We start from the raw sequence: 27,577 nt of genomic DNA on the forward strand, positions 1-27,577 counted from the left end.
AGGTTAGAGAAATGCTATGCTTTCAAGTCATCTCCAACTTAAATGGTAGAGTGATTAGCACACTTGTGACTGTCCTTGACCCAGGACTTAAAATAACTTGAACTTGAGAGAGGAAATATAACTCCTCCCTTTCTTTTGGACACTCAATGCCCTCTTACGGAATGTAACAGGCTTTACCTTATTAGAGGCATTAATCATTTAAGTTTTAACCAGTAGGACTGAAAAGACCTAACAGAATCATAACCTGTTCTTAATATTTTATGTGATTGCCCCCCTATGTATATATCTACCTAAACACATACTTGAAACATTTATTTTGTTTGCACATATTGTATCTAAAAAAAGAGAAAAGATTTCCCTGATACTTTCTACTTGGACTTAGGAAGTAAATGGTATAGTAACTTTGTGATTCAAATTCGATCATTCATAGAGTTACACAATGTTGTAGTAAAAAAAAAAAAATTTACAAATTTATTTTTACCAATGTTAATATATTGGTTAACATATTAACTGGTTAACATATTGGTGAGTAGGCACAACTTCAAGAATTTATTAACACATTTAAAATTAAATAACCATTTTCTGTGTTGAAACTCAAATTAGTATTTACTAGATCTCCACTATTTGGACAACATTTTGATAGAGATCTCTGGGGGATACAAAAGATAAAGAAAAATGGTCTTAATGGTCACATTCTGGGTAGAAAAGGGAAGCACACGCTTTGCGATCTACAGAAAAATTATAATGACTATGCTTCACACATCTATGCTCATACCACCTATAAGCTGAAATGCTATGTACGTTGGCATGGATGTATTCTTTTATGTATATGCTTCCTAATTTTTGGTGTCACGGTATTAAAGCAATGGTATATAGACACCTGACTTGAAACAGGGACAAACATGGTCATTAAAATATGGGCCCTCTTGCTTTCATTACCTATCAGTCAAAAATATTCATTGGTCATTCAATGACCGTAGATTGAGATGATCCATAATCTTAAGGGAAAAAAAAGCAGCATCCTGATCCATACCTTTCAAAAACCACCTGATACCTTTGTGATGTATAAAGAGTACAAAGATAATCATAACGTATCATGACTAAACGAGTGGTGTCTAACTTACAGACAATGAAAACATGATTTTGAAGAATATTGGCTCTATTTCCAGCACTAACATTATATAGATATTCCACTAAATAAGTTAAAGCACAGAAAACGCTAACTTACAGATGGATGAACAGAAACTGTTGAAGGACATTTATTGATCAGGACTTAAAACAATAATTTAAAAAATCTTAATTGAAAAATAAAAATTCAAATCATTTAGTTAACGAAATATGGATTTTACAGTAAAATTTTAAGTTTTACAATTCACTAATTTCTGTCAAATATTTCAAATTTCTTTGAGCTGTTCTCAAGTTCACTTGCAAAATTGACTCAGTTATGTATATAAGCTTTAGAAATATTACTATCATAAATATATACCCATTGACATATACATGTATACACACACGTATAAAGAACGTATGTGCACACACATAAGCCTACACTTACGTACAGTCATCTATGAATGTGAAGATTGAATTAGTATCAACCTCTTCGCCCAATTAAACAACAAACAAAGAAAAAAAAAAACCCTGGATTCAAATATTAAAGTATATGGATTTAAAATATACTCTAAGGGAGTAGAAAGTCACATGAGTAAAATCAATTATATCAGTTTTTAAAGTACTTAAGTAAACTTACGTTCTTAATGTTCTTAGTGTGCATTCCCTTAGTTCCCAAATCAAAAGTTGTTTTAAAAAATTTAATACTTTTTCAAATCATGAAAAAGGTGTTTTGTTAACCTACAGAAGGTATCAGCAAACTATGGCCCACAGGCCAAGTCTGGTCTGCTGTGTATTTTTGTAAAGAAAGTTTTATGGGAACACAAGTCATGTTCATTTGCTTATGTGCCACTTTCACATTATTATGGCAGAGTTGAGCAGTTGTAAGAGAGACCATATGGTTCACAAAGCCTAAAATATTTACTGTCTGCCCATTTACAGAAGAAAAAGTTTGTCAACCCCTGACCTATACTGACAAGAATTTCATGACATCCACAGTGAGGAACATATGTGGGAGAAAGCATACACAGGCTGAGGTTCCCTATAAACACACCCATCCTTAGTCCCAGGGCCACCTGTGACATGATCATAATTAAATTGTTCCCAAACTATAACTTCTTTCCATTTGTACAGCTGTATCATATGTTCAGGTAATGCTCTTGGATCCCTATTAAGTCCTCCCCTCAAAAAGTTTTCTCTTTTTCCTCCCTCTACAAACCTGCTCCAAAGCTATTCTTTCTTTTTGACCATGCTAACCAATACCTAAGGATTCAAAGAATTACTACTGAATCAAAATATCTGATTCTGGGAATTCATCAACTTGAACCAATATTTTTTCCTCCTCCTCAAGTACACCTTTTTTCCCCCTCCTCAAGTACACCTTTTTTCCCCAGTTGAATTTTCTTTTCACTGTCCTAATTTAGTGTTAGAGTTACGAGGCCACACTGCATGCTCTATGGTGCCAGGCATCCTTCCCACCTAACCCATATATCTCTTAATACGTAATGGTTGCATAGGACAACTTAGCGTGTAAGCTTTTTGCTTATGGACACAGACAAAAAATATAAGGTTACAGACTCAGGATTGGGTCTACAAGCCTCCATCTCCAATGCTACCCCAAACTGCCACTAATTCACTATTAAAACATAATTTCCTCAGTCAAGGAGAATCTATAGTTTATAAAGCATCCAAGTAATTCTGATACACAGCCAGATTTAGAAACCAGTGTTTTAAGCAGTATTTTTAATGTATCAATGAACCTGTTTTAAGGGGAAAAATAAAAAGTAAAAATCTATCACACTGTTCAGGTTATTTATGAACTAACTACTTCATTGAGCAAATATTTACTGGGCATGAACCATGGCCAGGCAGTGTTCTAGGCACTAGGGATACAGTCCTTGCTGTACAGTCCTTGCTGTACAGACACGGTCCTTGCTCTCAAGTCGCTCACAATCTAGATGAAGACAGACAACATACAGATAAACTAAATAGTGTTTCTCACATAGTTCTTAGTACTCTGGGAGCAGGCAGCAGTGCAGAGATAGAAAGTGAAAGTGGTTACTCTGTTATGACAGCAGGCTTCTCTGAGGAGGTGACATTTGAGCAGAAACCTGAAGCAAAGGGAGCAGCAAGCCATGCATAAAAACAATATCAAAAAAAAAATAGAGGTAGGGAGAGCGGCTTACCTTAAACCGCTGAATTATTTAAAAACCTATTATTTGATCTATGAGGATCATCTTTCCTTTCAAATAATGATAAAACCAAAAACAAAACAGCAGAGAGCAAGGGTGTTTGACTATATTGCAATAACTGGGGTGAATATTCTTTAGACTTTTTGTTTTAATCCAATGATTTTATTTTATTTTACAATATTTATTTATTTATTTAGCTGCGTCGGGTCTTAGTTGCGGCACGCGGGATCTAGTTCCCTGACCAGTGATCGAACTCAGGCCCCCTGCACTGCGAGCACAGAGTCCTAGCCACTGGACCACCAGGGAAGTCCCTAATCTAATGATTTTAGATTGCTGAAATAACTAAACAATGACTCCAAAGCTACTCTGATAGTATTTTTTTTCAACTGCAGGTAAAAAACTTTGGGACACACATGAACATTACTACCCAGGAGAATCGTGGTAATCCAACTAGTAGCATGGTTCCACGTGTTTATGAATTACATAAAATATAAAAACAGGTGGCACAGCGGTTAGGAATCCGCCTGCCAGTGCAGGGGACACGGGTTTGAGCCCTGGTCCGGGAAGATCCTACATGCCGCGGAGCAACTAAGCCCATGCGCCACAACTACTGAGCCTGCGCTCTAGAGCCCACGAGCCACAACTACTGAGCCCACGTGCCACAACTGCTGAAGCCCAAGTACCTAGAGCCCATGCTCCGCAACAAGAGAAGCCACCACAGTGAGAAGCCTGCACACCATAACGAAGAGTAGCCCCAGCTCGCCACAACTAGAGAAAGTCCACGCGCAGCAACGAAGACCCAATGCAGCCAAAAATTATTTAAAAAATATAAAAACAACTAGTTATTTTAATATGTAATCCTAAAATTTTTAAAGGATGATTTTATGGAAATTTTTATAGGACACCTCTTCCACTTTTACGATTTAAGAAGCTACTACTGAAAAATTAATTAACACTATTTATACTGATGACAGATAATAGAACACATCAATTTAATCATAGCAAGCAATCTCTACAATTGAGTATTTTTTACTAAATACCTAAAGAGAAATATATACTCACAGAAATGATTTTTTAATCTGAAAACCTGTTAAATAAGCACTATCCAGAATATTTTAATAAAAGAATACATGAGAAGTTGGAAAGAAGTGACTATGAGTGTTAAACACTCAAATATAATTAGATTGACAACCAAAAAGCAAATGAGAGCAGTCAGTCACGTGAGTGCTTACCCAGGAACAACGGCTTGCTCTGATAAAACCGTTGCCAATTCCAAATATCATAAGAGGGGTATTTATGAATTGCCCATTATCATATCGAAAAAAACTTTGTTCAGATTTCTTAACAATTTCCTTGCTGAAACCATACAAAACATGGTAATAACACTCCCTCTCCCAGCATCTTCTCAATTTACCATACTATTGTAGAAGCGCCCTGTAATTTATTCCATTACAGACAGCATTAAAAACACAATTCTACATAAGAATCTTTAGAACAAGTCTTTAGAAAGCAAACCGTGCCAGATGCTTTAAAAATTCAGAAGAACTTCTGCTGCCTGTTTTCAGTTATGCATGGTTGAACCCCAAATTCTTTTCTACCACCAGAAAATAACAATACCAAGGTAAAAGGTAAAGAGAGGCCAAATGAATGATTTAAGCCTACTCAACACAATTATTGGGAGTATTCTCCTATAGATAAAAAATTTTGAGTCACGTCAATTATTTTCTGTTAAAAGAAGTGGTAGTTACTACTGAACTACCATTTGTTCCATTCCAGGGGACTCTTGGAAAGAGGGCTGTGGGGAAGTCAAATTAGAGTCCTCCACGATGTTGGAAGGTGTCTTTATGTTAGTTTGTTGAGACCTCCAACTAATTCGAGTGTGAACATTTCTATAACATGGTCACAGACCTATAACTAAGTGGCTTGAATTAGAGGTCCATAGGAGGTGGGGTGTCACAATGGAAAGAAGACAGGTTTGGGATTCAGTCAGATCTGGGATTAAATCCTGTCTCAGCCTCTTGCTACTGTGTGATCTTGGGCAAGTTACTTTGTCTTTTTGAGACAGTTTCCCCAGATATAAAATAATACACACCTATTAGGGTAGTTGTAAAGCTAAGAAATAATGTACTTAAGGCACTTAGCACAGGGCCTGGAACATCGGTTCTCAATAAACACCATTATGAATAATAAGATCCACATACAACATGCTGTGTCTTTAAGCTATAACTCTGACTGTAACTTCACTGATTTAAGGGTCTTAAAAGGGTTAAAGTTAAAATAATGTAATTACAATAGTTTCTTTTATTACCATCAAGTTCACAAAAGTGATCCTGTGAATCATCATATCTTGCCCAGTCAATGAAAGCTTCTCTGCTTTGATTACTATGGGAAGGAGGAATAAAAAAGAAAAAGGATTAAATCTGGAGTTGAAAACTTTAACACTGTATTCTAGTGTACTAAAAATAGATAATCTGAGATCACGTCTTTATTAATTAGATGGTGTTACAAATTCAGTTAGCAGTCACATGAAGGAATGATTAAAACAAGTTATATGAAAGACATATTTATTTCTGTGAGTAATTTATATTTCTTAACTATATTAAAACTATTTTAGCCCTAGTTCAATGATAACTACTTTGACCAGAAAACCAATTTACAAATATATATAAGACGTAGTTAAACACGAAATTCAGGCTGGTCTTTTTAATTGACTTAGAAATTGTAGTTAACTATGTATTATTTTTTCCTAAAGTAGGAATTAAATTTACTTTCATAATTCTTTTGATTTAAATTGCTTCTCTACTTATACAACCCAAAATACTAAAAAATGCATTTCTAGGATCTTCCATCCAATGTGCTATTCCCTAGTAACACCAATGTCACTTTCATCACAGTATATCATTCATTTTACACATTATGTCACATTTAACAAAATCTATGTTCAAGATTTCTTTTTTTTAATAAATACATTTATTTATTTATTTTTGGCTGCATTGGGTCTTCATTGCTGTGCATGGGCTTTCTCTAGTTGCGGCAAGCGGGGGCTACTCTTCGTTGTGGTGCATGGACTTCTCAATGCAGTGGCTTCTCTTGTTGCAGAGCACAGGCTCTAGGTGCGTGGGCTTCAGTAGTTGTGCCTTGCGGGCTCAGTAGTTGTGGCTCGCGAGCTCTAGAGCGCAGGCTCAGTAGTTGTGCGCATGGGCTTAGTTGCTCCACGGCATGTGGGATCTTCCCAGACCAGAGCTCGAACCCGTGTCCCCTGCATTGGCAGGCAGATGCTTAACCACTGCACCACCAGGGAAGTCCTATGATCAAGATTTCTGACCTGGAGGACTGATAAAGGAACAACTACACTCATTCAAATAAACTTTGACCTATATTCACTTTAACCTATATTCAGACCTTCTCTGTCTTAAATACATGATGGTAGCATATATACCATCTTTATTCCCTAAAGGAAAAAAAATGAGGCAAAAAAAAAATGATGTACCAAGTATATATCAGGTATTCATAAATGTGGTACTGTCATAGCCAATAACTTATTTTGTATTTGAGAAGCTGCTGCATAGCATAACGACTACAGGAAGTATATAAGGCTGGCCGCACTACAACTTTACCAATAAAAATTTCCAATTCAATTTACCATGGGACTTTTTTTCTCCTATGGGAATATATAACTAACTTCATAAAAGTTAATGGAAAATTTTATATCATAGGTGACTCAGTTGAAATATATGATGCCATAAAACAAGAATGCCTAAGCTCTAGTTAGAGCTAAAATGATAACTATAGTTACGTTTAATCAGATAAGTCTTCTGCTGAAAATAGTAAAGAACAAAGCAATTTTGATATAAATGCCTATTTTCTTATGAGCAATACGACTAACTTAGAGGAACTTTCAGCACACTTATTTGATGAAGTTTTCTGGATCGTTTCATCTAACCCTTGCCTAAAGCCATGGTAGCAGAAAAGATATGGAATGTTAATCTAATGCTAATAGAGCTGGCCCAGGTTGGTTTATAAACAAGTTATAAGGAAACTTAGAGGTCATCTAGTCCAGCTTTTCTAAAAGTCAGTATGAAGATGGATGCCACGGTACTTAAAGAAGAATCTCTTGGGCTTAACCTAGGGTTTTCTATCAAGACAGTGCCGTGAGTTCAAGTAGTCATCTTTGAAGTGGGAAACAGGGACAGGAAGGGATGGGATGGAGGGATCACACTGGGGCATGAGAAAACTTTGGGGAGTGCAGACATAACCATCTTGATTGTGCTGATTTTTGTGAACGTACACATGTCAAAACATCACATTGTACATTTTGAATAGGTGCAGTTTACTGTGTGTCAATTACACTTCCATAAAGTTGTTTAAAAATTACACTACCGATTGTCGGAGAAGTTGTGGAATGAGGAACTCCTGTACACTACTACTAGCGGCAATGTATTTTGGTACAGTCATTTTGGAAAACCATTTGGCAGTTCTTAATTCCACTCCTAGGTATTTTCTCCACAGAAATGCATACCACATGTACCAGCAAATATCCACCTAAATATTTTGTGAAATGGCCAAGACATCCAGCATAATATTATTCAACATAATGTTACATAAAATAAGCCAGATACAAAAGAATACACACTATATTATTCCATGTATATAAATGGGCAAAACTAATCTTTACTAACATAACTCAAAATCATGATTAACTCTGGAAGGTGGTAATGGCTAGGAAAGTACATAATGTGATCTTCTGGGTAGCAAGTATATTGTTCTGGATGGTGGCTAATAGAGTTGGTTCACTTTGTAAAATTAAATTGGCCTTTATACTTAAGATTTGTATGCTTTATTATGTGTGTGTTAAACTTAAAAGTTTAAAAAATTAATAACTTCAGTTTAACAACAAAAATCCATAAGCAAAGTTAAAAGACAAGCCCTAACAACCCATACAGGCAACAAAGAATTATTATCAGATTATATGAAGAATGCCTACAGAATAATTTTAAAATGCACCCCCTTCTCCAATGGAGGAAAAGATAGCAAAGAATATTAACAGGCAATCTACCTCAAAATCTTATGATAACTTAAGGCCCAGTCCCTGCATCACTTCTCTATTTATATTCTCTCCTTGGTAATCTCACTCAGGTTTATGGTTTTTAAATATCACACATTCACTGAATGACTCCCACATTTTATCTATAGCCCAGACCCCTCCCCTGAAATTGAGACTTGTATATCCAACTGCCTGCTGGGCATTTCACAGGCAGCTCAAACTTAACAAGTCCAAGGTTGAACTAAAATTTCCCATCAAACTTGCTCCTCCGGTAGGTGCCCCCAGTTCAATAAATGGCAGCTCCTTTTTTTTTTACAACCAAATCTTGTAATCATTCTTAGCTCCTCTCTGTTTTCATACCCTACATCCAATCCTTCAGCAAATACTCTCAGCTCCACCTCCAAAATCTATCCAGAATCTGACCACCTCTCATCATTTCCACTGCCATCACCCCAGCCTAAACTAAACCACCATCATGTCTTACAGGGATTACTACAATAACCACATAAAGCAGGCTTCCACGACATAACACCTGGCTCCCCAACACACTCTCAAAATCCTCCAGTGACTTTTCATTCCACTCAGTTTTAAAAGCAATATTCATAATAAGCGTCTTCAAGATGTTACAAGATCTCCACCTCACCTTACTCCTGCCCCCTCCCATCCCTAGCATCTTTTGATTTTGTCTTCCATTCCTTTGTCCTTGTTCACTATGCTCCAGCCACACTGGCCTTGTGCTTCCTCAAGCAGTCTAGGCAAGCTTTGGCCTCAGGGCCTTTTACTAACCATTATGCATGCCTGGAATACTGTTCCCCACCCGCTACATGCCCAGGCAGCCATATTATGACTCAGGCCTTCATGAGCGCTTTGCCTGTTATCACTCTGGCCTTCTTGGACCAACAATTTAAAACAGTGCAACCACCTTCACCCCTAGCCCTCTCTCTCACTCTTCCCTGCATCATTTTTCTGCCTGGCACTCATCATCATTTTATTACTTAGCACTAACTTTACTTGTTTCTTGCACATCTCTGCCTAGGATTAAGCTGCAGGAGCGCTGGAATTTCTTTCCCACTTACACCGCTATAATCCTAGAATAGCACCTGGCATATTGTAGGCATTCGTTTGTTGAATGAATAAGAAATCGGAATGCCCAATAAACAAGAGGAAACAATGCCCAAACTCACTAATAATCAACAAAATATAATTAAGGAAAAATGAGATACTATTTCACACTTATCAAACATTACCAATTTTTGGCAAGGATGTGGAGAAAAAAGCAAGTTCGCAGTGCTGGAGGCCATACATAGCCACACAAGTGTTTTAGAAAAGCCACCAGGCTATGTGAAGAACAGCTGCAGGAGGGCACGCTTAGGGTTCAGCAATTTTATTTCCAGTGTATACAAAAAACGTTAGCAAGGATGCTCAAGGTGGCATAATTTGTAGAAGTAAAAAATTTGAAACAACCTAAATGGCCATCAGTAGGGGAACAGATAAGCAAAATATGGCATATTTATATGATGGAAACAATTTATCAGCTAAAAAAACAGAGATTTGTCTCATTCTAACATGGATATATCTAGAAAGCAAAATGTGCAGTGTAAAAAGAGTTGCAGAATGTTAATTATCACGTTATATCATTTACATAAAGGAAAAATAAAATCATATACACAAACTATATATATATATAAATTAAAAACAAGAACATGGACTTGGATACATACCAAATTCAGTTATCTCTAAGGAAAGAGGGAAGAAAACAGGATTGGGGAATAAACATAGGGGATTTCAAATTCATCTTTGGCATTTCTCTTTTCTCATAAACATGGTAGAAAATGTTAACATTTATTCATTTGGAGTAGAGGATATATGGGTGTTTATTACAGTATCCTTTCTACTTTTACGTATTAGAATTTTTCATCAATAAATAAGATACATAAAACTACTAACTTTATTGTCTTTAACAATTATAGTACATAATTACAAATCTTAACAGGGAAATTAAAAAGAATTTCTGTAATATTCCCTTCTCCACTCACAACTACAGATCTGCTCAGTCATTTTATACTGCATAATCTGAGACCACTTACAAATTACTCATGTTGGCCTTCAAAAGCAGGTTTGTACTTAGAGCAAATAAAGTCAACAGAAAAAAAAATCTGTGAAACGTTAACAGTTACGTTAATAGAAACCTTTACCATTCAAAATGTAACATATAGATTGAATTACTATTTTAAAAAGACTAAGAGATTCAAGTTCCTTTTCCCATAATAATCAGGAAGAATGGACCCATAAACCCTGCTAAATGAGAAATCACCTAAATTTTTCCTTTTTAATAGTCATTATTGATGACTTAGAAATTAAGAACGAATAAGCTAAGAGGAAGCAAAGCTATCATGAAATTTAGGATAAAGAGTAACTTTTTCCTTTCAAAGATTAGTTGAAACTTTAATGTTTAATCAAAATCACAAGAAAAACCAAAGATTTCTATCATAAATAAATTAAACAAGGGAATATTTTCTTAATACTACTAAAATGAAATTTACCTTAATGTGCTGTTAATTGCTCCCAGTTTACTAGCTTGTTCACAATCTTCTAATTCTTTGGTATTGTTTGCCACTTTCAAGTACTGAAAAGAAATTCATAATATGTAAGTTTAGTATCAATTATTACCTTTGTCTTTATTTCAGGTTCCATTGGCAGAAGAGTCAGTTTGTCAATGATGATGTATACTAAATATAGATATATCCTATTATCAGAATCCCTAACACATGGAAGAAATGCAAATGAAAATGTGTCACAAATTTCCACCTAATAAATAAGCAAAGACATTAAAAATGTAGCAATTTGCATTGGTATGTTGGTGATGATGTGAACTGAGACGACCCTCTTGGGAAAGTAATTTAACACTATTTATGTAGAGCTGTAAATATGAATAAACCCTTGAGCCAGCAGTCCCACTGCTGAATCCATATCCAGAGCAACATTTAAACACAAAAACCAAAACCACTTTAGAAAGTTATTTGGTACTCTCCTGTAATGTTGAGACAGGCATCCCCTTTGGCCCAGCAATCTTACTTCTAAATATAGACCTAGAGAAACTCTTACATATGTGCACAATTCGACGAAAGACAAAGATGCCAGTGCGTCATTGTTTGTGATAGCAAAAACCTGAAAACAATTGAAATGTCCATCAACAGAGGAATGGCTATTCACACAATTATACAAATATCTATACAACTGAATATTTTGCAGCTATTAAAATTAACAAAATCTACATATATTGTAGATCTGAAACAAAAATAAATAAAAGAGGGAGTGCAAACCAAAGACTGCAAAGGTAGAGAGCACAAGAAAATGGAGAGAGGATGCATAGGGAAGCAGAGAGAGAGGGTAGGATGATCTTTATTACATATGTATGATAGTGAAAAGCTAGAAACACACTGTTATTTAAAAACATATGAATGGCCAAGTAGATTATGACATACCCCATAAGAGGAAAAGGATAACCTTTTAATGCCATTGAAAAGTACTATGCTCAAAATATCTTGATAATTGTTTACTCTTATACAATATAATCCTGAATATGACTGAAATAGTTGAAAACAGCTGAAACAGAAGAGTAAAAATACATGCCTGACAAAATGCCTGTTGATTAGGTAAACTGACACTGACTACAGTACTTTATAGTTATTCTAGAAGTTCTAAAAACACAACTAAAGTATTTCAAAAGAAGCTATATAGTTTAATTGTAAAGAATACACTACACCTCACTGCTTGCTACAAAATTAAGGATTTGGGATTCTCATACAAATATGTGTCCATTCCTAACTAACCATATCATGGTTCTCTTCAGCAACTACAACAAGCAGTAAGGGGCAAGTTTCACTATGTAAAGCAGAAATATTTAATGAAGAAAAGTGACTCACCTTATTAGAACTCCCAGCTTTAATTCCAACTGGAATTTTACTCTTAAAAGAAGAACAAAAACAAAAATTTAGAAAATGATATTTTTATTTTTTGAGATTTCTTCATGAATTATTAATGCCACTGTTCTAATTCAAAGGCTATTTTATTTTAGTCCATGAGGAGAAAATATACATTCATTCAAATTCTGTTTTCATACTACCTCCTGAGGTGAAAGGTAAACAACTATCCCAATTTACAGACTTGTAAATCACAGTATAGAAAACTGAAACAAAGAGTGTCAAAATCAGCTCTAATAACTCTCAATGCAGTAATTAATAGGTTACATAATTTTTAGGTTTAAAAAAAAACCTAGCGAAATCATTTTCCATAAATTTTCTTTCCACAGAAACTTTTTAAAAATTAAAAATTATTTGAAATATATTATGCTTAATTTAAATTTCTACTCTAAGTTGACATCTGAAATTTACATACTTTTGAATTAATACTAGAAAGCAAGAGTAAGTTCTTTGCCAGACCTGTGGTTGCCAAGGGGAAGGGTGGTGGGGGAGGGATGGACTGGGAATTTGGGATTAGCAGATGCAAACGATTATATGTAGGATGGATAAACAACAAAATCCTACTGTACAGCACAGGGAACTATATTCAATATCCTGTGAAAAAACAAAATGGGGGCTTCCCTGGTGGCGCAGTGGTTGAGAGTCCGCCTGCCGATGCAGGGGACACGGGTTTGTGCCCCGGTCCGGGAAGATCCCACATGCCGTGGAGCGGCTGGGCCCGTGAGCCACGGCCGCTGAGCCTGTGCATCCGGAGCCTGTGCTCCGCAACGGAAGAGGCCACAGCAGGGAGAGGCCCGCGTACCGCAAAAAAAATAGAAAATAAAATAAAATAAACAAAATGGAAAAGAATATGAAAAAGTATATATACGTATAACTGAGTCACTTTGCTGTGCAGCAGAAATTAACAACATTGTAGATCAACCACACTTCAATAAGATTAAAAAAAAAAGTTTCCTTGGCTCATATGATTAACCTAGGGTTTACCAATCTAGGTAATCTAGGGTTTACCAATGTAAGAACTTCACGTAGGTCTTTCTTTTCTGTAAAACCAATAATTAGTTTCAGGCTTAAATAAATCTATGAATTATTACAGCTGGTTTATCAAACACAATCTTAAGCAAAAATCATATCTGAAAGAGGCAATCCCAGGTTGATCCTCTGATCAACCCAGGGAACTGATTTCCAACATTTGAATCTATGGGCTATCAAATTAATTGCAAATTACCCATTAAAACTTTTTCATGTTTCATAGATAAAGTTTAGTCAAATATTCAGAATAAATATTTTTCTGTCAGGCTGAAGAATGTAAACAATAATGATAAGAAATTTCCCCCCAATATCATATAGTTAAAACGTTACTTGCTGCCAATATTTTATCATCTCAGTGTTTTCTAGCACCACTAACAGAAGGCAGAAGAGAGGAAAGTATAAAACTCAAGTCAAATGTAGCAGTTATAGTTATCAGACCCTGAACTTAAAATATGGAATACTTATTAAAATGCCCTCTCATTACTGTTGTCCTCTAACAAGTATAATATGCTAAAACCAAAGTACTAGCAGCTTTTTAAAAGGTTTGATGCTGAATGCAGTAACCTGACTTAAGCAAATCTTAATACAGGCTTTTGAGAAATACGGGGATAGGCACCACAGATGATCATAATGAATAACATAAAAATCACAAAAAAGAATTATTAAAAGTAACGATAAGGGACTTTCCTGGTGGTCCAATAGTTAAGAATCCGCCTTGCAATGCAGGGGATGCCGGTTCGATCCCTGGTTGGGGAACTAAGATCCCACATGCCAAAGGGCCACTAAGCCTGCGCGCCACAGCTACGGAGCCTGCGCTCTAGAGCCCGCAAGCCACAGTTACTGAGCCTGCATGCCCCAACTAAGACCCGACGCAGCCAAGTAAATAAATATTTTTTTAAAAGTAATGATAAATGTAAAGTTAATAACTAAAATCAAACATGAAATAAACCTAGCTGTTGCCACTAACAATATGAAGCAATCTGCAAATTACAAAATTAAGTGAGCCTCACGATTGAATTAGACTTCAAATTATAGAATGCAAATTGTAACTCTGTATCATGACAAGTTTGGGTTCAATATGAAACGCCTACTGAATTTTCCCCAGAGAGAGAAATACAAATATCCTCACATTAGTTGAAAGAACCAACATAAAGGGATAGTTTTCATCTCTGGAAAGAAAGGAAAGAGAATGACACTGGGAAGGGAACAGACAGAAATTTTTAAATACTTATGTTAGATTTCTTATGTTGGGGATTTACATGCAAATAAACACCTTCATTTATTCTTATTAGAAATTTAAGACTACAGAGGATAATCCACTGTAGACAATAAATAACTGATTATTTTAACATAAAAACAACTTAGAGGGGCTTCCCTGGTGGTGCAGTAGTTGAGAGTCCACCTGCCGATGCAGGGGACACGGGTTCGTGCCCTGGTCTGGGAAGATCCCACAGGCCGCGGAGCGGCTGGGCCCGTGAGCCATGGCTGCTGAGCCTGCGCGTCCAGAGCCTGCGCTCCGCAACGGAAGAGGCCACAACAGTGAGAGGCCCGCGTACCGCAAAAAACAAAAAAAACAAAAAAAAACTTAGAAACACATATTGTGCAAAACCGAGTAATTCTCACAACTGAGCGATAAAAAGGCATCTCAATTTAAAAATGGGCAAAGGATTTGAACAGACATTTTTCTGACAAATATATACAAATGGCCAATAAGCACCTGAAAAGATGCTTGATATCAGGGAAATGCAAATCAAAACCAAAATGAGATGCCATTTGTAAGCATGGCTAAAATAAAAGACAAGACAGTGTAAGTGTTGACAAGTATGTAGAGAAACTGGAACCATCATACATACATTGCTAGAGGCAATGTAAAATTGTACAGCACAATGGTAAGAGTTTGGCAGTTCCTCAAGAGTTAAAGTTACTATATGATCTAGCAATTTCACTCCAAAGTATACTTGAGAATTGAAAACATATGTCCACACAAATATTTGTGCCTGGATATTTATTCATTATTCATAGTAGCCAAAAAGTAGAAACAACCCAAATGTCCATCGACTGATGAATAAACAAGATGAGGTATATCCATACAATGGAATATTATTCAGCAATAGAATGAAGTACTGATACATGCTACAACATGGATGGACCTTCAAGACATTATGCGAAGCAAAAGCAGTCACAAATGACCATATATTGTATGATTTTATTCACATGAAGTGTCCATAATAGGCAAATTCGTAGAGACAGAGAGTGGATTAGTGGTTTCCAGCAGGAGGAGGGAGTAGGAAACAGGGTGACTGCTAATGGGCAGGGGTTTCTTTTTTGGGGTGATGAAAATGCATTACAACTAGATAGTGGTGATGGTTGCACAATTCTGTAATATACTAAAACTCACTGAATTGTGCACTTTAGAATGAGTGAATTTTATGGTATGTGAATTATGTCTCAATAAAGCTGTTATAAAAAAACATGATGGTAACGATATATATTGACATAAACATACAATAAATAAAGAAAAAGGTCTCACTTGCAGTAGAATGCCAATTAATAAATGTAGAAGAAATGGAATCAGAAAATCACTATTTGACAACTATCATATAATTAATTCAGGCAAGAATCATCAATGGATGCTAAAACTTATGATGGCAAAAATATGATAAAAAATGAGATATTTTCATAGTTCATAGTCTCAAAAAATTTTCCCACTTTACCATGAAGAAATATGGCAAACACCACCATAACCACATGATCAAGACGACATCACGTGCCTCCTGATATGGCAATGAGAAGGACACATCACTTCTATGGTGTACCTGCCCAAAGTGCATGACCTTAATCTAATAATTAGGAAAGACCAGGAAAACCCCAAATAAGGGGGATTCTACAAAATAACTGGTGTATTTTAAGGAAGGGAGGGAGGAAAAAAGGAAGGAAGGGCGGGAGGGAGTTCATTAAAGTCAAGACAACGAAAGACAAAGAAATACTAAGGGACTCTTCCAGATTAAAAGAAGACTAAAGAGATGTGACATCCAAATGCAAGGCACGATTCTGGATCAGAAGGTTTGTTGCTGCTGCTGCTGCTCTGAAAACACCTTATTAAGTCAACTGGCAATGGGTGCTTAAGGTCTACAGAGTATAGACTTTGGTATTGCAGAAATGTTAACTTCCTGATTTTGCTAATTATGCTGTGGTTAATAATCTTGTTTCTAAAGAAATACACACTGGAGTATTTAGGGGTAAAAGATCATCATGTTGGTTACATACCTAAATGGTTCAAATAATAATAATATTAATATATACATAGAGAGGGAATAATAAAACAAACTTGATAAACATTAACATTTGGGGAATCTGGATAAAAAGTATATGGGAATCGTTTGTACTATTCTTGCAACTTTTCTGTATGTCTCAAATTATTTCAAACTAAAAAGTTAAAACATTTTATTCTTAAAGGAAAACGTAAATAATATTTTTTTAAATTTTCCGTTTAGAAACAATATTGGTTCAGATGTTTTTTTCCTGTTTTTAAAGGCAAAAAACTAGACTTTACTGGTTAGGTGAGAAAAGCAAAAAGTAAAAGGGAAATAACTAATTACTGTTGAAGAGGGATATAATTAATTATGCTAGATGTCAATAAACAAAGTCTAATGTAGTCTTCTAATGTAGTCTAATGTAGTCTAATGTAGCTTTCCCTTACTAACAAGTACAGCCCTTTTCCCCCCACCCAACGTAACAAGACCAAGGGAAGATCTAACTCCAAGCCTTGAATTTCCCAAGTTTTTGCACTCTATTTCCCACTCTAAATTTGAAACTTAAGGTGCAGTAGCATTTTCTTTGCCTATGAAACAAGATGCAGATTCAGTGAAGCATGAAATAAGAGCCAACTGCAGATCCAGTCCTAGAACAGGACTCCATTTTAGAATCAGACTATGTTTCCACATCCAGTCACCAACACCACTGGATACAAGACTGTCTACAAACCCATTCTGGTGGCAAGTACAGAATAAATCTTCTGTAATCTGGTTAAAAAGAAGAGAGCTGAGACCATATGAACTTGATGACAAGTCCAAATGCTTTGACATTAGCTAAAACGCACAGTTCGTGCTTATCTAAAAGTCTAAGAGAAAGCATTTCTTCTCTCAATTTTTAAAAAATTGATTTTACCTCTGGACAAGGCTCTACATGACAGTCTTTTATTGAACAATGGCCATCTTCTGCCCAGAAAGGACACGGTCGCTTCAGGTTGACCTTGAGAGAAAGAATGAACGAGCATTAGTCAGTGTGTGTCACAGTCCTGAACTGCTAAGTATCACTGTGCTGGGCTGCAGGGACCCAGTGGTGAAGGAAAAGCATCCTATCCTGAGGCATCCATATAGCTCAGAAGTTAAAATGACTGAAGTTTTTCAGACATCCCTGGTACAATACTTATTTTTTAAAATAAATGACTGCTATTAGTCCTCTGACACTTCAAAAAGGAATAAAGTCCAGGCACACTGCTCATCTGCAGAGCCTGGAAAGCATTTCGGGACACTCTAATGTCTCCTAGCCCCTTACCATCACCTCACTGACTGAGTTCTCCCAGGCACCCACTCACTTAACAGATGTGCCCTGAGCACCCACTATGCATCAGGCACTGTGTAGGCTCTAGGGGAAAAAGAGGCAGAAAAAGCACTTTTCCCCTGCAACTTACAGTTTCCTGGAGGGAACAGGAATTATATATTTGCATGTTCATTTAATTACAAATTGTTCCAAGTGCTACAAAGGAAAATCCAGAGTTCTGTGATGGAAAATAACGGGGCTGGTGGATGCAGGTCTCTGAGGAGGTAGTGTTTTAGCTGGTGGAAGCGTGTATGCGGAAAGGTGACAAGGCGCTGACTTAGTTTAGCTGACTTTTAGTGGGGAAGGCGGAGGGTGACAGGGAATGAGGGTAGAGATAGACAAGATCATGCAGGACACTTTACCGCGCTACAGACTCTGGATTTTCATATTCTAAACCTAACAACAAGACGGTAATTCAATAGGACATCCGCATGCGTTGCCCAAGCCAAAAATCAAAGTTTTATTCTTCTTTCCTCCCTTTTTTATCCCCTGCAAACAATTCATTACTCGCTTCTCACCACCTCTTCTGTCACCACCTGCCCCTGCCCCGACTACTGCGAGTCTCCCTACTCCTACCACCATCTATTCTCTACACAGTAGCCATAATCATCTCTCTGAACCAACTCAGAGCATACCAATCCCTGCTCAAAACCACCCCGTGGCTTCCTCTCACCTTTAGAGTAAATCCACCGGCACTCCATCGCCTGGTCTCCTGCCCACCTGTCTGACCTATCTCCTCCCAAAGTCCTCCAGGCACAATGGCCTTGCTGGAGACACATCAGCTCCTTCCTGTCTCAGGGCTTTACGGTGGCTGTTCTCTGTGCCTGTGCTGGTGGCTCCTCCAGGTCTTTTATGGCTCAATCCCCTCACCTCCTCCAAGGCTCTCTCAAATATCACCTCAGCAGAGAGACCTTTCTGACCAGACTCTCTCAAGTAGTGCTCGATACGCACCCCACACGCTGTTTCACATGCTTTTATAGCACTTATCACTACTTGAATATCATTTATTGTCTGCACCCCTGACTGTAAGGATGGGCATTTTGCCTGATTCATTATTTTATCACAGTGCCTAGCACACATAATAGACACCTCAGTAAATACATGCTAGGTGAAGTAAAGAATAAGCACATTACAAGGAAGAGGCAAAAAGAGGTAGAGACTGGCAACATGAGGAGAGAGTGGTCAACTGTGCCTGCGGGGTCTCAGGAAGGCCTCCTTGGTAACACGTAAAATGGGTATGACTAGAAGTTTCCTAGAGGAAGAGACTTCTAGGCACAGGGATCCGGATGTCTAAAGGCAAAGAAGCTTAAGATCGCCTGGCACGCTTGGGAATTGCAGGTTCCCCTGAGCTCCTGGCTTGTAAATCCACCTCCTCCCTGGCATCTCCACAGGACACACACAGGCACCTCAAACTTATTATCACCTCCCAAACCGTGCTCTACCCTCTAGGAATTCTTGCCATCTCAGTAAACAGCAACTCCATCATTCTAGTTCTTCAGGCCAAATCATGGCATCATCCTTGACTCTTCTCTTTGTCACCCCACATACGATACCTCCGAAAATCAGCTCAGTTCAAAATCCAATTCAATGGCTGAGAACGCCTTCCGTGGGCTGGTTCCCTAGTTTCCTGCCCCGTCTGTTGTTCCTCAAATACATGAGGCACACCATGGTCTCGGGGCCTTTGCTCTTGCTGTTCCCTCTGCCTAGAATGTTCTTTCTCCAGATATCCACATGGCTTGCTTTCTCATTCCCTTTAGGTCTTCCTCAAATGCCACCTTCTCGGTTTGCTTAGGTTGCTAAATTTTAGGCTAATTTGTTACGTAGCAATAGATAACTAATACACAGTGTTAAGGAGTGGGTTGTGATAGACGCTGCAACACACTACTCAGGTCACCCTTCAGGAAGGAAAGGCTCAACCCCAGCCCTGGAAACACTGCAGCCAAAGAGAGCCACTTTGCCCAAGGTGGCACCACCCCTTCCTACAATGCCCTTCATTCAATGACTGGTGTAAGGATATAAAGGCCTAGACATCCCCCTGAAGTAGGGACAGCTCTGGGGGGTTATCCCATCTTAAGAACTACCCCCCCCAAAGGGTCACCTGAGGTTTCTCTGAGGCTGCATCACAGCTTTCCTTCTCCCTTTGCCCAGTCCTGACGTCCTCCCTTCCTTTTCCTTCCCTATGTTGTTGGTTCCAGGAGTTGTCCCTAATTAACCTCTTGGACACTAATCACTGTCTCAGAGTCAGCTTCCCAGGGAACTTAACCTGTGACAACTTGTCCGGCTCCAGAAAAAAACGACATGTATTTTTATTGGGTTCACATTAAATTTATATATTAACTTGGGGGAGAATTAACATCTTTATGCTACGAAAGACATCTGTCCATTTGTTCGAGCCTAGTTTTATGTCTTTCAGGAGTGTTTAGAAGCGTTCTTCCTTTAGATTTTGCACATTTCTTGATACATTTATTCCTATATATTTTATCTTTTTTTTGCTAATGGAAATGGGGATTTCTTCTCCATTATATCTTCTAACTTGTTATTGTTTGTATTTATGCAGATATTGATTTTTCAATATTAAATTTATAACCTGCTATCTTAATGCATTTTTTATTATTTGTGTTCACTTAATAATTTAGAGTTTTCTAGGTCTACTTTGTCATTTATAAATGGAGATAGCTTTATTTATTCTTTTAAAATTTTTATGCTTCTAGTTGCTTTTTCTTGTTTGACTATACTGGCCAATTTGGTCCAACAGTAAAGGAGATAGTAGGTACCCCCTCCTCATGGTTCCTGACCTAAGGGAGAATTGCTCTAGTGTTTCCCCAGAAGTAAGGTGCTGGCAGTGCTGATGTTAGGGTTGAAATTATCATGTTAAGGAAGTATCCGTCATTCTTACTTTGTCAACGTTTTAAAAAATCAGGAATGTGTACTGAATCTTATTGAAGACCTAAAAGCCTCATCTTTACATTCTTGGAATGAAATCCACTTGGCCATGATATATATATTTTACTTTTGGTAACATGCTCAAAACTCAGGCATCATCTTTGAGTTCACTTTTACCCTCACACCTTACATTCAATCCATCAGAAGAGCTTGCTGTGTTACTTTTCATATATGGCACTAATTCGATCATTTTTCACCTTTTCCAACTCTACCAGCCTATTCCAAATCCGTCTCATCTTTCAGCTGGACTACTGCAATAGCCTCAGAAGTGCTTTCTCTGTTTCCTCTCTCACACCCATACAGTCTCTTTTGTACAAATTCCTCCAATAGCTTCTTATCACACTTTGGATCCAAAAGCCTCACTGTGGTTTAAAAAAACCCAAAAAACTCCAGGGCCTTATTAAGCCATTGTTTAATTCTCAGATCTTGATTTAAATGCTTACACGAAAGCACAGGGGTTTTCTTGTTTGTTTGTTTTTGGCCACCCCAAGTGGCTTGCGGGATCTTAGTTCCCCGACCAGGGATCAAACCCAGCCCTTGGCAGAGAGAGCGCGGAGTCCAAACCACTGGACCACCAGGGAATTCTTTTTTTTTTTTTTTTTTTAATCTGGCCCCTACCTACCTCTCCAAATCTCCTTCTCATTCACTTTCCTCCAGCTATACTGGTCTTCAAACACTCTGCGCCTTTATACCTGCAGTTCAACTCCCCTTCCCTGGAATATTCTTTCTCCAGATTGTCACGGGTGACTCTTTCACGTTAGGCAGGTCTTTGCTCAAATGGCACAGCAGGAATGTCTTCCTTTCCTGACCACCTTCTTTAAAATAGGGCTACCTACCTTCTCCATTCCCATTATCCTCTATCTCCAATTTTATTTTTCTCCATGTAATTTCCTATGATTATAAAGTAAATGCTATTTTATTGTTTCCTTGTTTATTGTCTGTCTCCCTAATCATATAAAAAGTTTCATAAGGTGAGAGGCTTTGTTTTGTTCACTATTGTATCCACAGCACCTAGAATACACTCTGCTACAGAGTAATTATTCGATAAATACTTGGCAAATAAAGGAATGTAACGGATAGTAGAAGAGAGAAAATATAAATACAAGCTACAGCAGCCAAGTGACTGGTTGATAGAGGTAGACTTACTTCTACCTGTACTTCCTTGCTTGCTGAATCATAAGCATGTATGTGTGTTTAAAATTAACCTCTTCTCTTAGCTTTCCTCTTCCACCACTAATGTACTCTACGTCAAATTTCCTTTTTTTTTTTTGAATTCACAGGTTGACAGAACTACAAGAAGAGTAGATAGCACCCACATATCCTAGACTTGAAGATAACTGGATTAACTAGATCATTGCATTACCCTCCTTTGGGAAAGGGTACGAATATATTCCAGTTACACACACAGTAATTTCATTATGTTGGTTGGAACATTTTTTAAATTGCATGTATGATGATGAATTGTATGTTGGCTAGCCAATGACCACATTGTTATTTTTGCCTACTCAACTTTCATTTTTCCTCCTTCTGTAACATCCCCTAATTTCTCTTGGAGAAACAATATGCAAATGCAAACAGGACTATTAACCAAATTGTCCTTTGGTCAAGTAGTGGGGTCATATGACCCTGCCTAGACCAATTTAGACCCTCTCTCCCAGAAATCTGACTCTTGTGTAATATTAAAATATGGGAAAATGGTTAATTTGATCCAAAATTTTGGCAGTATCATAAAGAGAATGGCCATTAGTTCCTGCTATAATTTGTCTTTTCTGAAATATGCTTCTTCAGCTTATCTTTCAATTTTGTGAGCTGCTCCACACCTTTTCTTAATAAAACTTCTCTTTCGTTTGTAAGCCAACAAAAGTACCCTACCTTAGGATACCTAAACCATTGTTTATTCTCTGGAAAATGTGGATAATGTTGATCTAACAGGATTTCAGTATAAAGATTCAATGAGATATTCATTCATTTATTCAAATATTTGAGTGCCTACTATTGACCAGATCTATGGGGATACAGAAACAGAAGATATAATCCCAAAAGGTAAGTGTGAAAGAGTGAGGGCCATGACATATTGAGTGGACATGTGATCTGGACGTTCTGTGAAGGGATGGTCTTTGATAGAAGGAACACTTCCTTCTCTGTATTAGACTGAACCATATGAAACTGGCAACATTCAACCATTCTGATCTCTAAAAGCAACAATTTCATACGGTTAAGCCTAGCAGTAGAAAGGAAGCAAGAGAAAGCAGTTACAAATGCAGACAGACTTATAGACATAGGAGTGGGAATCTGAAGAAGCTATTGGAACCTGTGTTGTTTGTATGTAAAATGTCTAGAATGTTAGACAATAGTTTGCTTAGGTATAGATTTCTTTTTGAAGTAAGTTTATGGCAACTGTATTCCTAAAGGATTTTGTATAGAGGAGAAACATTCACTTTTTTGTATATTCTTGGGGCTGATGGGAAAAGGGGATGGGTTCCCAAATCTTTAGGTTTTGACTTTGTTATCTTTCTGCACAACTTACATTATTTGGAAAGTTTTATTTTTTAACCTTCAAAAATATTTAAAGGACTGGGAACTTCCCTGGTGGCGCAGTGGTTAAGAATCCACCTGCCAATGCAGGGGACATGGATTTGATCCCTGACCTGGGAAGATCCCACATGCCGAGGAGCAACTAAGCCCATGCGCCACAACTACTGAGCCTGCGCTCTAGAGCCCGTGAGCCACAACTACAGAGCCCAAGTGTCACAACTAGTGAAGCCTGTGCGCCTAGAGCCCATGCTCCGCAGAGAGAAGCCACCGCAATAAGAAGCCTGTGCACCACAACGAAAAGTAGCCCCTGCTCACAGCAACTAGAGAAAGCCCGCACACAGCAACGAAGACCCAACGCGGCCAAAAATAAATACATAAATAAATGTATAAAATATATTTAAAGGACTAAGATAACCTATACAGTAACAGGATAAAAAAGGAAATCATGCTTACTTTTTAAAATAAACTAAAAATGAAAATCAAAGAAATTATAAACCCAACCAAATACTGAGAGCAAGAACACAACAGCAGCTTTTAAACCATTGTTCTTTTGAATTTGTGTTATTGCTACTGCCTTTAACCTACCATTGGTTATTCTGAAACGGTCCAGCGTGGACTATTGTTAGACTTAAGAACCAATGCTGCAGTCTTACTATGGATGGTGTTCTGCTTCTATCCTCAGGCTGCTTTGCCACCTGTCACAGTGAGCTACCCAACAAATGCTGCTGTGGAACCATGTACCACTAACAACGACAGCACACGACAATGCCATCAGCACAACTCAGAGCCTGGGTAGGTGTGTCTGGATAACAGAACCTAAGTTACAAGGGAGACTGATAAAATAAGTCCTGGGCATTTTCAACCTCTTTAGAAGAAGGAGTCTCTGCCTCAAAACCCAAATTGAACAATGAGAAATCCCCCAAACATAAGAAGGGAGTTCAGATTCTTAGGGTTCAAAAAGACTAATAGGTTTTCACTGCAATACTTAATACATTCCAATGATAAAGGATACACACAGGGTGCTGAGTAGAAATGGGTTTCCAAAAGAGTCGCAAGAGTCGCACCTGTAGAGAGCTATATAAAAATCTTTAGTACCAACGGAATCTGAAATTATAACCATACCTTGTAGTAACGGAAATAGTCTCGTTCTTGCAGCTTTTTTATTTTGGGGAAGATTTTGAAGGTGTTGAAGTTATCGATGCTATCAACATCACACAAGCAGTCATCCAGGACACCGGTGACCTAGGGGGAAACATGTATATAATTGAAAAGATGTAAACTACTGATGTTTCAATCTTAACAAATCTGTACTGTTACATAAAAAGCTAAATTATGCATTCAACTTCGTTAGTATTTGCTGATTAAGATATATAACATTTAAAGCAGTCACTTTTTTACAATGGTCAATTAAATAAAAAGCAATAGAAGGATTAGATATACCCATTCTGAAGAACTAAACATTCTTGTTCAGCGGTCAAAAAGAAAGCTATTGAATGCTTTCTCCCTTGACTAAACATATATAAAATCCAAATAGTCATTGGAATGCTAAGGCAACTTCTTCCAAGATTAACCTAGAAATCACAGGCTGTAATAATATTGCTGTAGTAACTCTTTCTTTTAGACTGCCATTTATGGAACACATACATGACAGGCATGATGCCAAGACCACTACATATGTTAACTCATTTATTCTTTAAATACCCTAAGAAATGGTATTATTATCCTCATTTTACATGTAAGGATATTAAGGCTTAGCAAGGTTAAAATAATTTTTCCAAAGTAGACATGAGACTTAAGTCACAAGTCTACTGCACTTTAAAATCTACGCTTTTATCCACTACTCAAAGTATACATTAATCGAAGAGAAATTGATATTTACAAAGTGAGTTCAGAGTCTAAAAATTCCATAAAACATTCTTCAGCTAAATTTAAAAATGGGACTCATTAATATGCACAACTTGGATGAATCTTTATGGAATTAAGCTGAGTGAAAAAGCGCCAATCCCAAAAGGTTACATACCATATGGTTTCATTCATGTAACATTTTTTTAATAACTTTATTTTATTTTATTTATTTTATTTTCAGCCGTGTTGTGTCTTCGTTGCCATGCATGGGCTTCCTCTAGTTGCGTTGAGAGGGGGCTACTCTTTGTTGCGGTGCGCAGGCTTCTCATTGCAGTGGCTTCTCTCGTTGTGGAGCATGGGCTCTAGGCACGCGGGCTCAGGAGTTGTGGCTCGTGGGCTCTAGAGCACAGGCTCAGTAGTTGTGGTGCACGGGCTTAATTGCTCCGTGGCATGTGGGATCTTCCCAGACCAGGGCTTGAATCGATGTCCCCTGCATTGGCAGGAAGATTCTTAACCACTGAGCCATCAGGGAAGCCCGATAGAACATTTTTGAAATGACAAAAGTTTAGAAATGGAGAACAGCTTACTGGTTGCCAGCGCTTAGGGACTGGAGAAGGGGATGGGAGCTTGATGGGGGGAGTAAGGTAGGAAGGAGGTAGGTGTGGTTATAAAAGGGCAACAGAAAGGATCCTTGCAGTGATGAAATTTTTCAGTATCTTGACTGGTGGTGGGGACACAAACCTATACATGTGATAAAAGAATACAGAACTAATCCATAGGTACACAAATGAAACAAGTAAAACAGATACACATGATTGTATCAATGTCTATGTCCTATTTATAATATTATACTATATGTTTACAAAATGTTACCATTGGAAAAAACTAGATAAAGGGTAAATGACATTTTTACGTATTATTTCTCACAACTGCATGGAACCTACAATTATCGCAATTAAAATTAAAATTAAAAAAAATGGGACTCAGCCTGTTAAAGGTTATTCATGTGATCCATAAGAGGAACATATGCGAAGAACGATCAAAAAATGGAAACTTCCCAGTTGTTTCTGTCTCACGCTTTTTCCCTAGGAGTATAAATGTGTCGCCAAACTCCCTACAACATAAAGAGTTAGAGCTATATTATCTTGAGATAAAGAAAAGGAATCATTATCAATAATTGTGGCTCTGAAGTTCTTCTATGCTTTGCTATCGCACTTACTAAGATCCTGTCACTAACTCCACCAAATTTCATTCCATTGCTCTGAGCTTACTGCTTACAAAACTTCAAATTCTAGGCCCCTAAATAATGAAAGGGGGGAAAAGAGGAAACAAAATACACACCAAAAATCTTTCTAGGCTTTAAAAATATTTTATCCACGACTGCTCATTCTTACAAATTCTTCTTAAATTGTTAACTTTTAGTTAGTAAACCACAGTATTTTTAAAAATTTTAATTGCGTAGGGGCTGGAGTAAGGCATACAAAATTACTGTGAACTTATTTCCAACTGTTAAAGGCTACTACTACGACAAACACTGTATATAACCAAATTTTAAAAAATAGAAATTAGACAGGAAGAAGAAATAAAAGGCACCCAAGTTGGAGAGGAAGAAGTAAAATTTTCACTATTTGCAGATGATATGATATTATGCACAGAAAATCCTAAAGAATTTCAGACTAAACACTGTTAGAACTAATAAACAAGTTCCAGGATACAAAATCAATACACAAAAATCATGTGTAGTGCTTCCATACACTAATAACAAACTATCAGAAAGAGAAATTAAGAAACAATTCATTTACCATTGCAACAAAAAGAAATAACACCTAGGAAAAAATTTAACCAAGAGGTTTAAGACCTAGAAACTATAATTTATTATGGAAAATATTAAAGACACAATAAACGGAAGGCTATTCCATACTCATGGATTAGAAGAATATTGTTAAAATGTCCATAGTACTCAAAGCAGTATAAAGGTTCAATACAATCCCTATCAAAATTCCAACAGCATTTTTCACAGAAATAAAAGAGTCCTAAAAATTTGTGTGGAATCATAAAAGACCCAGAACAGCCAAAGCAATCTTGAGAAAAAACAAAGCTGAAGGCATCATATGCCCCAATTTCAAACTATATTACAAACCTAGAAAAACAAAAACACACAGACCAACAAAACAGAATAAAAAGCCCAGAAAGAAACCCATAAATATACAGTCAAGTAATTTATGACAACAGAGCCAAGAATACACAATGGGGAAAGGATAGTCTCTTCAATAAACAGTGTTGGGAAAACCAGGCAT

At 37.2% G+C, this 27,577-nt stretch overlaps 1 protein-coding gene across 6 annotated transcripts in view; it reads right to left on the reverse strand.

The window, feature by feature from the left end:
- The window catches only part of ERO1B (endoplasmic reticulum oxidoreductase 1 beta), a 64,420-nt gene that overhangs the window by 26,300 nt on the left and 10,543 nt on the right, over positions 1-27,577 (reverse strand). For 5 of the 6 annotated variants that reach the window (XM_027094104.1, XM_027094106.1, XM_027094102.1 and 2 more), the window contains exons 2-6: positions 24,558-24,677; positions 17,523-17,606; positions 12,270-12,311; positions 10,887-10,969; positions 5,608-5,681 (exon numbers count right to left, since the gene is read on the reverse strand). In XM_027094104.1, the coding sequence (XP_026949905.1) occupies positions 5,608-5,681; positions 10,887-10,969; positions 12,270-12,311; positions 17,523-17,606; positions 24,558-24,677 (403 nt within the window). Of the gene's footprint in view, positions 1-5,607; positions 5,682-10,886; positions 10,970-12,269; positions 12,312-17,522; positions 17,607-24,557; positions 24,678-25,455; positions 25,507-27,577 lie in introns of those variants that run through there. The other variant, XM_027094107.1, reaches the window with a different exon arrangement.

The sequence above is a fragment of the Aethalodelphis obliquidens genome, unplaced genomic scaffold, assembly GCF_003676395.1.
Source record: "Aethalodelphis obliquidens isolate GAN/ISIS:26980383/991018 unplaced genomic scaffold, ASM367639v1 scaffold87, whole genome shotgun sequence".
Taxonomy (NCBI): Eukaryota; Metazoa; Chordata; class Mammalia; order Artiodactyla; family Delphinidae; genus Aethalodelphis; species Aethalodelphis obliquidens.